General features: G+C 38.6%; 1 protein-coding gene and 1 long non-coding RNA gene across 6 annotated transcripts in view; both read right to left on the reverse strand.

Moving 5' to 3' along the window:
• The window catches only part of LOC119082701 (sister chromatid cohesion protein PDS5 homolog B), a 13,981-nt gene continuing 1,675 nt past the window's right edge, over positions 1-12,306 (reverse strand). For 2 of the 5 annotated variants that reach the window (XM_037192277.1, XM_037192276.1), the window contains exons 5-14: positions 12,126-12,294; positions 11,681-12,046; positions 11,240-11,612; positions 11,032-11,176; positions 10,858-10,976; positions 9,900-10,788; positions 9,288-9,830; positions 8,999-9,214; positions 3,044-3,097; positions 2,496-2,979 (exon numbers count right to left, since the gene is read on the reverse strand). In XM_037192277.1, coding sequence (XP_037048172.1) covers positions 2,875-2,979; positions 3,044-3,097; positions 8,999-9,214; positions 9,288-9,830; positions 9,900-10,788; positions 10,858-10,976; positions 11,032-11,176; positions 11,240-11,612; positions 11,681-12,046; positions 12,126-12,294 — 2,979 coding nt within the window. In that variant the 3' untranslated portion in view covers positions 2,496-2,874. Of the gene's footprint in view, positions 14-2,495; positions 2,980-3,043; positions 3,098-8,998; positions 9,215-9,287; positions 9,831-9,899; positions 10,789-10,857; positions 10,977-11,031; positions 11,177-11,239; positions 11,613-11,680; positions 12,047-12,125; positions 12,295-12,306 lie in introns of those variants that run through there. The other 3 variants (XR_005088691.1, XM_037192279.1, XM_037192278.1) reach the window with 3 other exon arrangements.
• The window catches only part of LOC119082706, a 27,082-nt gene continuing 17,180 nt past the window's right edge, over positions 2,405-12,306 (reverse strand). The window contains exon 4 of the long non-coding RNA XR_005088692.1: positions 2,405-2,415. This is a non-coding gene — a long non-coding RNA (uncharacterized LOC119082706). The remainder of the gene's footprint in view (positions 2,416-12,306) is intronic.

Consider the following 12,306-nt stretch of genomic DNA (forward strand, 5'->3'; position numbering starts at 1 on the left):
CTCAATACAAAAACTCCAAACGTCACGCAAGCAACAGAACGCGTCTTATATCTTATATTCACCCGAAACTTAGGTTCCGTAAAATTTGTGATCCGCTGAGCATTTGCATTACCTTCAGTCAAATCACCTAGCAGGGTAATAGAAAAAAATAAAGTAGTTAATATTTCCATACCTTTTTTTTCATAATGTCATTGTAAAATTACCATTAAGGCTGCTAATGGTATCCCAACAAAAATCTCTTCGAGAAAAGTGTGACGCAGTCTTTGAAGTACAATTTCTAAAATGAATGATATCGCTAGAGTTGACGCTTTCAGCTTCGTTACGCAAAAATTAAATTTTACACCCAATTTTAGTTCAAACAAGCTGGCTTAGTTTTTCTCATCATCCGCCAAATAATTTTTACCAAAAAAAAATATTTGACTGGAAACAACCAAAATTTTACCAAAAAAATCTGCGTCGCATGTGGCAGATAAATTTTCTTGCTGGTCTGTTCCTGAACATTTGCCACTTCAACTCTAGCGATATCATTCATTTTAGAAATTGTATTTCAAAGACTGCGTCACACTTTTCTCGAAGAGATTTTTGTTGGAATATCAGTCGTTTTAGAAGTTTTAGAACACTGCTTTTTATAACAGTTTATAACAGAAATTCGGAAATTTGTCGAAATTTGAAAATTTGACGAAATTCGAAAATTTGACGAAAATCGAAAATTTGACGAAAATCGAAAATTTGACGAAATTCGAAAATTTGACGAAAATCGAAAAATTGACGAAAATCGAAAATTTGACGAAAATCGAAAATTTGACGAAGAAAGTAATTCTCTATCTGCCACCATTCAAGAAATATCTCTAAAACCCCAATTGACCCACCCATTTCCAACTTTCGACATTTTTCACAAATGCCCTTCTTTTCTACTCGTAAAACTCTGAGACTTTGCCGAAGAAAGTAATTCTCTATCTCTCATAACCCAAAAAAATATTAGTCCTTTCATCCTACGCTCGAGTAGCTCAAAATTTGGTCACTCTAATCACTCTAGCTCAAACGAATCTGCCCCGATTTTTTAAATGATTTTTTTGTTCGAATCGTGTTACGAATACCTTTCATTTGATGGGTCGGACGCCTCTGTAGGTTTCAATACAGCTAAGCTACAGCCGAAAACGCGTTCCCGACCCTCGAAAACCACACTCAGAAACCACTTCGAGGCCAATAAAACAAAATTCTGGTTTTTCCTGGGGTAATGGCGTATCACATATTCATTTTTATGCCCACCCTGAGGTTCCTGCAAAATTTCATGGAGATTGGCTGACTAGTTTCCGAGATCGACCGTCGATAGATAGACAGATAGACAGATAGATAGAAACATACAGAGTAAGTTGAAAGATTTTGATTGTTTGGAAAACGTTAATTTGGTCCATTTTCTATCAAAATGACCAACTTCAAAACGATGTATCTCCGGCAATTTTAAAGCTACATAGTCGAGTGATAGCTCGTTTTGCTCGTATTTGAAGCGCGAATAATATACAATATGTTTTGTGGTGATATAAACCAAAGGGTAGAAACTGAAATGTTCGGCTATATATAGTTGCCGCGTCTCAAAAAAAATTTCTTCGTTCTTTTTTTGGAAGTTAGACTGCGTCAAGTCCTCCGCTATCGCTCCGGACATGATTATTGGTATCAAAAAACTACTCTATTTGACGTGTAAAAACCTCTATTACCCTGCTGGGTGCTTTGCTTCAGTATGTTTATATATTTTGCGATTTATCGACGAGGAATTGTCCGATTTTGTACTTTATTGAAAAAATACAGGTACTTTTCCTTAGAAAATGTCCGATTTAGTCCGACTTTTTAGCGAAAATATGTCCGATTTTGTCCGACTTTTTCAAGAAAAATGTCCGACTTGTTTTAAGTTGGACACCTCGAAAATCAGTGGGACGTCTGTCAATTACCTTTCCAAAGACACAATTTGTAAACGTCTTCGTACCTGTAATGTACCCGGAGTAATCTTTACAAGAAACGTGCATGTTTGCGGTTCTCAATAATCTCCCATCGAGGAATTTAGAAAAGGAAATTGGCTAATTCCTATCCATGCTGTTGTACTCTATCAATGTTAACGTCGTTCCATACCAGATTAGAATTGTTAACCGAAATATTCTTGCAAAATATCTTCCCTCATACATATATAGCCGTGGCTGGGCAAGATGAAGATGATTTTTCCTTCGTTCGTTTCAATGTAATACTCACTCATATGTTATTCTAATGGTCTGTTGCCAATTCGCAACGTTAAAAATATCGAATGTAACGGCAAACCTATCGTTATAAAATTGTTAAATCTCTTACTTCTTTCGTTCATGGTATTGTCCAGTGTTTGATGTAAAATCTTTTACTTCATTAGTTTCAACAGAAGGCTAACAAGATCTCATCAATATGGTTTGTCGCCGTTGTCGATAACCGATGGATAGCCGTTTCTAAAAGGTTAACAAACACAACACCAGGCGTATCTCTTATCCAATTTATTATTTAAACATAAAGGATGAGTTTGTGGCTCATAAATCGCAATCCATAATACATACAAACTGTGGTTACAATGTAAATGTTTCAACCAATAAAAACTGAAAACTGAATCCAAATTCGGTCATTTTCCGTTGTGTTTGCGAACAGCACAAAAGTCCTAACAGTACAAAAAAACCAAAGAAAAAATGTTGAAGAGAAAAGGGAAACATTCAAAATGATGCGCTGTCTAAATGTACAATTGTTTGGCCTTTCGCAGACACGGGAAAAATCACCGAACGCTTTTTTTCCGGTGAGACAAACTCATTTCAAGCTGTTCATACGAAAACGAAATTGGTTCTTTCGAGTCAGTGTGTAGCATTGATGTTATTCGTCATCGTCGGAATTGCTCCGTAGCCGTTTCGGCAATGGTTCAATGGTTGTGTCGTCGCCATCATCCTGATCATCGTTTTGAGCATTTTTAGATGTTGTCTGAAAAAGTGGAAGCAAAATCGTTAGCCGAAAACCGTTCACAGTCAAGCGTCTTCAATTGTACTTGTAAATTGTTGCCGTCATCTAAATCAAGTTTTGATTGAAGTTTTCGAGCATTCTGGAAAATCAAAATTCGTTTCGTTTCAACAACAACAAAAATTAAAAACGGAAATGAAGCGAAGGGATTGCGAATGCAAGCTTAAGATAATGCAGAGAGCGTATGGACTAGATCCAGCTGGTTTATTCAAGCCAATAGGTCTTAGTTGTGAAAGTATTTAGTAACGGGATATTATATTCGACCGATAAATTAATTCAAAACTACCGATAAAAAGTAATAAATGACCGATAAATATGGTACCGATAGAAAATAATAAATGATCGACAGGAAATCCACAAGTACCGATAAAAATATTCAAAACTACCGATAATTTTTTACCGATAAAAAGTACTAAAATACCGATAAGTTGGGAACTTTATCGATCGTTAATCACTTTTTATCGGTAATCTCTTATTTTTTATCGATCATTCATTATATTCTATCGGTAATTTATTATTTTTTATCGGTACTTCCGTTTTTTCTATCTCAATAAAATATATTCGAGCCAGAAAATAATGTACTTTTACGGCTCTGGATTATTATAGCCAAGAAGAAATATAAAAAAAAAACAGAAAAATCACGATCCCACAATAATATAGAATTATTATCCCCATCTATAATTTTGAAATAACATTGACATTGGATAGACAAAATTTTAATTATTAGAGTTCGGCCCTAAACAACCATATACCCTACGGAGGTCATTATAAGTAGGGTACATGTTTGCGCTGAAATACATCAACTGATTTATAAATAACTCGAATCAGTGAACATATTGCAGTGACAAAAGTAAGGATTTTGGACCTAAACAGCGATAGATCCTACAGGGGTGATCTACTTATACTGATACGCATCTACTGATACATAAATAACACAGATCGCACAATATTTACTGGAATTATCACAATGACAAAATTTTCATTTTTTGGAGTTTTGGACCAAAACCATTTTTTCTCTCATTTTTCAGGGATAGATGCTACAGGGATGAATATCAATAGGGTTTTTTTTTGTGCCAACGCGCCTCTACTGATACATAAATCAAGAAGATCGGACGACATAGGTGTGTAGACCAAAAATAGAGGTGTTATCGAAGAAGCATCGGCGAGGAAAACCATTTAACGGCGTGAAAAGTATAAATTACGTTTTTTTCATCATGATGATTCCTTACACGTACAATGAAACCAATTCATTCGCTTGTTTCTTGCGGTCAAATTCATGAAAATTCCTAGAAATTCATCAAAATTCTGTAAAATTCCCAAAAATTTCTCAGAATTCTTAAAATTCCTGAAAATTCTATAAAACATTCCCAAAAATAGGCTTTGGACGACATTCACTCGACTTATCGCAGTGACAAACTTTTCATGAAATTTTTGATTTTCCAGTTATACCCACCACATCAGGTCTCCCCGAATTATCAGATTTTATCCGATTGGTTACCGATTATCGCCCATTCTGACTTTTAGTCAAGGGATTTTTCCCGATTTCCCTCAAATTTATACAAATTTATCTGATTTTCCACGAATCTTCCCAATTTTCCTCATTTTCTGCAAATTTCCACGAATTTCCCTGATTTTCCACAAATTTCCCTAATTTTCCACGAATTTTCCACAAATTTTCCTGATTTTCCACTAATTTTCCTAACTTTTTCTGATTTCCCACAAATTTCCACGAACTTTCCAGAATTTCCATACCTACCAACTTATGACTTCTAACTTTGACTTATACCTATGATTTCGTACGTAGTCGACTTATAACTTACGACTTATGACCATCTGACTTATAATTTATAAAATCAGATTTATGAGTGAGATAAGTCACTTTCGCAATCCTTCTAGCAATATATAAAGGGCCGTTGAAAATTATAGACTGGGAGCCTCACCATCACCACACTATTACCACATTCGTATCATTCCTCTATTATTGTGGGATCGTGATCTTTCCGTTTTTTTTTTTGTTAATATTTCTTTTTGGCTGTAAGAGCCGTAAGAGTACATTATTGTCTGGCTAAAATATTTTTTTATTGAGATGGTTTTATTTCGAGCCGAATATTTCGATGAATATTTTCCATAAACAAAAAAAAATACCGGCGAGACAGAAGTATTTGGTCATTAAGAATAATAAACTACCAGTAGAAAAAACGGAAGTACCGATAAAAAATAATAAATTACCGATGGAATATAATAGACTACCGATAACAAATAATAAATTACCTATAGAATATAATGAATGATCGATAGAAAATAATAGATTACCGATAAAGAGTGATTAACGATCGATAAAGATCCCAACTTATCGGTATTTTAGTACTTTTTATCGGTAAAAAATTATCGGTAGTTTTGAATATTTTTATCGGTACTTGTGGATTTCCTATCGATCATTTATTATTTTCTATCGGTACCATATTTATCGGTCATTTATTACTTTTTATCGGTAGTTTTGAATTAATTTATCGGTCGTTTATTAGTATCCTTTAGTAACCAAGCAGTGCGTCAGTTCTGCGCTTTTTTAGTCTGATCTCCTACTACTCACAACGCTGCGTCGAATCGAACTGAAGAATGAGTGGAAGAATGAAGGATGAGAACGGCGAGATTGAATGAAAATTAAATAAACTTTCAAGACGTCCACCATTCGGTTGGTTTGTTATATCGTTGCCTGAACTAAGATCTCAGGTTCGTTCTGAACTTGACCTGATCCGATCCTGCAATTTTCGATTTCGGATTCAACCCTAACCACATCCGGATCTGAATTGGTTCTACCCGAACCTTTTGTGCTACTTTTGGGTTTGATCCGAAGGATGGATCAGATCGGGTTCGGGTTCTGATCAGACCGAATCCGACTTGTTCCGAGCATTAGTCGTTCTTGCTTGCTAGACACGTAGGGTGGGTCGTATTTTCATTTTGTTTTTATTTTAAAAGGCCTGGCCCCAGGCTGTACTCAGAATTGACCAAGGAATCCGAAACAGCAAAAAAAAACATAGCTAACGCCGACCCGTACGAAACACCTATTCGTATCAAAAGCCTTTAATGTGAAACTCTTCATTTCTCTTACTTCATTTTCTTCTCTGCTGAAAAACTATTCTTCCTTTAAAATCACTTACATTATCTTTCTTTGCCTTGTTAGCATATACAAATAAATTGCCGGGGGCAATATAGACAGCCCCGTACGCAGTCAACTTTCATAAATTCCTATTTAAACAGCTTTATACCGCTATATTTACCTATATTTTCCTATAAATAAACATTTCACAGATGAATTTGCTATTATATAGCTCTATATGCCTGTATATAGCTCAATATAGCTGTATATAGGTATATATAGATGTCCGTATATGGAATCCCTGAAACCCCACACACATAACAAATTATTTCCATGTTAACAGAAACTCTCTAAGCATCATTTTTCCCACTTTATATCGTTTTACTAAAATCCAATATGGCCGCCGGCAGCCATTTTGTTAGGAGACCGAAAATAGTACCGACGCTTTACATTCGTTAATACCTTTCAAACAAAAAAAAATTCATGAAATTCGGTCAAAATTTACTCGAGATATTGACAAAATACTCCACGTTCACTGTACTTCCGAGTAGCCAGATAAGAGCTCACTCCAAGAGACCTAGCTCACGCTCCGGAGAACATAATTTCATAAACTTTTTTTTCGGTACGGTCAATACCTATCTAATAAAGCTAAAACAGACGAAATATGTTCAAATGTGGCCGACCTACAAGCAAAAACTGCTTGCCGCCCTGTGCCTGTTCCACACCAAGGGGTCTAACTCACGAGTCGGTCATCCGATTTCCATAAACTTTTTTTTTGTCGATCGGTATTGTAAATACCTTTTATTTGACGTATCACTTACAAGTTTAACGTTTAAATGTCCGGAGATATCTTCGAAAAACCGTAAAGCACTTATTGGGCCACAGCTCGGGAGGGGTCGATCCAAAATCACTCATCTTCGAACTTAGCCTGTCTTTTGACATTACCAAACGGGAAAAAAAAGAATTTTCAAAATCGGATGCGTTTTACTCAAGTTATCGTGCAGACAGACAGACGGACAGACGGACAGACAGACGGACATTTTTTTTTCGCGGATTTGGCATCTCTAGACAACCACAATAGGTTTCCCCTTACTCAGGGAGTCCAATTCGACGTGTTACAAACGTATGCGTAAACCTATAAGACCCAGTACTTCGTACGGGTCTAAAAATTTAAAAATTCATTTTTCCCTTGCCTCTAGGCTAATTTTTGATTTTTGGGGTAGTAGCATGAAATTGCACACAATGTTGACAGATATCTCGGGCAGTTGGGAACAGAAGACATTGCTGCTAACTGTAGTGAATAGCTGAGGAGTCCAGCTATGAAATACCATAAGAACGTTGTTGTTCTTCGCCTTCACTCGGGCAGGGTAACTCTGTTAGTGTTCCCAACTAAGACATTTCAACCAAAAATTTCAACTTTATTTGCAAACAAAATCGGCAAATGACGACATAATACATCGTGTGAGGTATGTCTGAACAGGTAATCTGATAGAGAATCCATTGCAGAGACGTTTTTTGAAAACAAGTTGAAAAAACTCACAGGAGCTTCGTTTTTGAAGCCCAAAGTTGGCAATTTTTTGTTAGAATGAAAAAGTTAAATGAACAAAAAAGGTTCTAATCTGGTGAAATTGATAGTTTTATACCTATTCACCCTAAATAACAATTTTCTGAGCAAATAAACGTAAATTCGTCGATTTTTGTTCATTTAACTTTTTCATTCTACCAAAAAATTGCCAACTTTTGGCTTCAAAAACAAAGCTCCTGTGAGTTTTTTCAACTTGTACTCATAAAACTTTTCTGCAATGGATTCTCTATGAGATTACCTGTTCAGACATACCTCACACGATGTATTATGTCGTGATTTGCCGATTTTATTTGCAAATAAAGTTGAAATTTTTTGTCGAAAAGTCTTACTCGGGAACACTGACAGAGTTACCCTCCCCGAGTGAAGCTGAAGAACAACAACGTTCTTATGGTATTTCATAGCTGGACTCCTCAGCTATTCACTACAGTTAGCAGCAATGTCTTCTGTTCCCAACTGTCCGAGATATCTGTCAACATTGTGTGCAATTTCATGCTACTACCTCAAAAATCAAAAATCAGTCTAGAGGCAAGGAAAAAATGAATTAAAAAAAAAAAATTTTTTGCTGTTTCGGATTCCTTGGTCAATTCTGAGTAGAGCCTGGGGCCAGGCCTTTTAAAATAAAAACAAAATGAAAATACGACCCACCCTGCTAGACAGTGAAGGTTTGTGAACTTAAGGAGCACTGTAATTCCTCTTATATAAACAGTGCAAGATCAGCGGTACAAATGAAAGGGGCATTAACTGTGACAGTACTTTCGGAGCGAGAATATTAGAGATTTCAATGAAAATGCACTGGGAATCTGACTTCTGATCTGATACAATTTTACGGTGATTTTTTTCAGTAGGCACTCACTGCCTTGATAGCTTGATAGGACTTTTTTCCACTTTCATTTTTAACGCGAAATCGCTACTATAAGTGCTAAGGCGATCAAAAATGTTGTTCTGATGACTATTCACACAGTGTATAGATACCCCAGTCCTCAGTTCGACCAAAAGTGCCTCTTCCGAAACAATGATCTCGGCTGATCGATAACTCCCTTCGTACGCTATCGATACATCAAAGGATATGAACGAACAAGAGGTTTTAATTTTTCATTCGAATTTCATGCGAGTCCCCTCCTTCAAAAATGAGACTCAAACATTTGACGTTGACAAATCATTTCAGTGTGCTGTCACTAACAGAAACCGGTGGCAATAGTGTCTCGTTCGTTACGCGATTAATAGAATTTAATTTAGAGCTTAATAAAGCCGGTATGGCAAGCGTGGCAGAGTTATAAGATTCGTTGGAAGCAAAAACTTACCCTGGCTACTGGTAGAACGATGCCCATCTTTTTACTGGTTGCCGTGGCTGTGTACATATCAGGCGGCACATAAAGCTTATTATTTTTGAACGAATCGGGTTGTGCCTGGAAATACATATTTGGTATTCGAGCGTCCAATGGGAAATCTCTGGTGTCATAGTTGGTCGATTTGGTGTAGATGACGTGCATTGCAATGTCACAGATAGCCCACATTTTCTGTGCGAAAAAAGCAATTTCAAAATTGTGAGAATTTCAAGCGAGACGATATTGTGAAGAGCAGTCGGCTTACGCAATTCGTCGCATCGTCATCCGATTTGTAGCTGTCCTTGTGGTGTTTCATGCGATCGATGAGATTTTTGTAGAATCCGAAGCAAAAGAATTCCTTATTCGATATCAACGGTTCGAGGATGAGCCACAGACACTTTTCCAATTGTTTCAATTGGACGGGATCCTCGTAGTTTGTGAAATTCGGATCGTGGGTTAGCACTGGTACAGCGAACACTAGCATGTAATCGGACAGAATGTGTGGCAGTTGGCTCATTGCCTTTTCCACTGTTGACCAAACATAATTTTCGTTAGCACCGGAGAGCATCGGATTTATGTGGAATGTATACTCACCGGTAGCGACATTCTTTACATATTCGCGTCGTCGGTTGACATCTGTTTCTATGTAAGTTTTAATCAATTGGAACAGCCGACGATCCGTTTCCCTGCCGCCTAAAGCGTAATAGCCCATGAAGTCAAGTGGCAGACACTTGTGAGGTATCCCTTTGCTGAGTCCTTTGTGCAATTTCCTTGCGAACGCTTCTCGTACTTCAGGAACGGGATCGATCTGAAACGGAATTTTTTGGACGAAAAATTAGCGAAATTGAACGGTGATCGAATGCTCATTCCGACCTACCATTAACTGGGACAACGTGTAAAACTGTTCATGCGTGAACTGATCGCCGACACCTTTTTGTTCACAAATTCGTAACATTGCGGTACCCGCACTCAAGCGAAGCCATGACATTTCGGCGGGTGATAGATTGCCCGATTCCAGTAAGTCGCCACGCTGTTTGATGAATGCATTCAACATGCGGAATGTCTTTTGTGCCGACAGAACGTCCTGTTTCAATCCCAACAACCAACGGGCCATTGTTTTCAATCCTTCCACCTTGCACAGTGTTTCTTCGGGCAGTTCCTCTTCCGAGCACCACGGCTCGTCCGATGGCAATGATTTTTCACTCGTGGATGTGTCCTTGACCAGCAACTCTTTGACAATTTTGCGTGAAATTAAATTCTTGATTTGAACTTGGAATTTGTCGGGAAGATTGTAGGCAATGTGACCGAGTGCTACGATACCGGTACGGTAATTCGGGTGCTCGGGATGTAATGTGGTTTTCAGCGTTTCCACGATGTCCGCAAAAACGTCAATCGAACCGTGGCTGTCGTGAACGTCAGTGTTAACGAACATGCAGCGGATGGCATGTTTCGCCTGTTTCGGATTGCCAGAAATCGCAAAGTCTTTACAAATCGGTGCCAGTTCGTCGAGTACGTCTTGATTTTCGATGGCCAGTGGCTTGAAACGGCCGAGATACGTGAACACTTTCAGGATGTACGGGGCGACGTATTCTTCGTCGAAACTCAGCAGCGTAATGAGATGTCGCAGAATGCCATTGTGTTGGAAGTGGGCGGAAAAAACGTACGACAAAACGGTTAACATTTTCAGTCCACGTTGACCGGCCACTTCCGGCTGAAGACCGACATCTTCGATGATGTCGCCACCTTGCATACACTCTTCGATGAGTCTGAAACGACGACAATGGTTAGATAGAAGCTCACGCACCAAACGCGCTCATTCCGTTGGATGAACTCACTTGACCAGACACTCCAGGGACTGTTGATCGACCATTACGGAAGCGATTCGTTCAAGCAACATTTTCACTGTGTTGTAGTAGAGGTTTGTCATGATCGGATGTCCCAGTTTCTTTAAAATCTGTTGACGACAAAATGTTAGCCTGTTGACCGGTGTTGGATGTATGATTGCTTACCGATGCCATAACATCTGCACATTCTCGGCATGAAACATCTCGCTTCAGAATCGTCTCCATGCCTTGCAGTAGGGAGGGATCCTTTTTCAAATGTTCCGAAAATTTGAACAGAAATTCTTGCGCTTTAATCGGATCCGGTAAATGTCTGTCGAAGCAAGCGATGTCGGTTGGTTAGAAATGTTCTCATCTATTCCGTTCAACAACTTACTTTGTGATAGCTTGGCATTTCGCCGTCATATCCTTCTGAACGGACGGACTCGGATCTTTAATGCGATGCAATTTGATCCAATCGGAGACGCTTTTCCTAACTTTCAGTTGATTCTTTTGCAGTTCAATAAACGCTTTGGTGGCGTTATCATCGATGGTACCTAACAGGCGATAGAGTTTTTTCATTCGCTCCAAAGCTGGCAGTTGATATGGAACCAAGCAGGTAATAAGTAGTCGTTCAACCAGTATCCGGTCCTCGATATTTGTCATATAGTAACCGTGCAGAATTTTGTCCTTGATCCAATTGACCGCATTCCGTGTCGCGTCCGGAGCAACCGAATCACTCGAATATTGTTTGTAAATCAAAGCCAAACCTATTGCCGTACAGACAGGTCATCATCAGACACACATATTACAGTCAAACCCATCAGTTCCCACTCACCATTCATAGCCTCCTTTCGAATTTTGTATTTTTTATCCAACGTGCGCTCCTTCACATAGTTCAGTAACTCCTCGCTCTCCGATACGATTTTGATGTCACGCTTGGCCGTTTCAACGATTGCCATCACCACTTCGTAGCGAACGTTTTCGTCGGCATCATGCTGACGGAATTTCAGCGTGTCAATGACTTCTTTGCGCAGATGCGGATGATTCAGCAGAAAGTGCATGCTACTCTGGACGCATTTGGTTCGTATTGATACGGCGATGTCGCAGAAACGGGATATAAATTGGCGCCACAGCGGGACGTGTTGTTTTGCTAGCACGGAATCCTTTTCGGAAAACATTCGGGCAAGCAGTGATACTGCCTCTGTAATGGGACAGATGTTTTTGTTAGACAGATGTGGTCCATGGTGGAGGAATCTTCTAATGGGAACAATGGGACTTACTCAATCTTTCGCTCTCTTGACCAGATTTAAGTTTACACTCGAGCTGAGGTAACACGGAAAGTAATAAGCGCGGACATATCACGTTCAGTTCATAAATTAGATCGTAGATCTTCGACGAAATGGCATAGGTGGTGTCCACTTCATCGATGATTAGGACTTGGTTGAAAAACTGTAATTCGAA

Source organism: Bradysia coprophila, unplaced genomic scaffold, assembly GCF_014529535.1.
Source record: "Bradysia coprophila strain Holo2 unplaced genomic scaffold, BU_Bcop_v1 contig_476, whole genome shotgun sequence".
NCBI lineage: Eukaryota > Metazoa > Arthropoda > Insecta > Diptera > Sciaridae > Bradysia > Bradysia coprophila.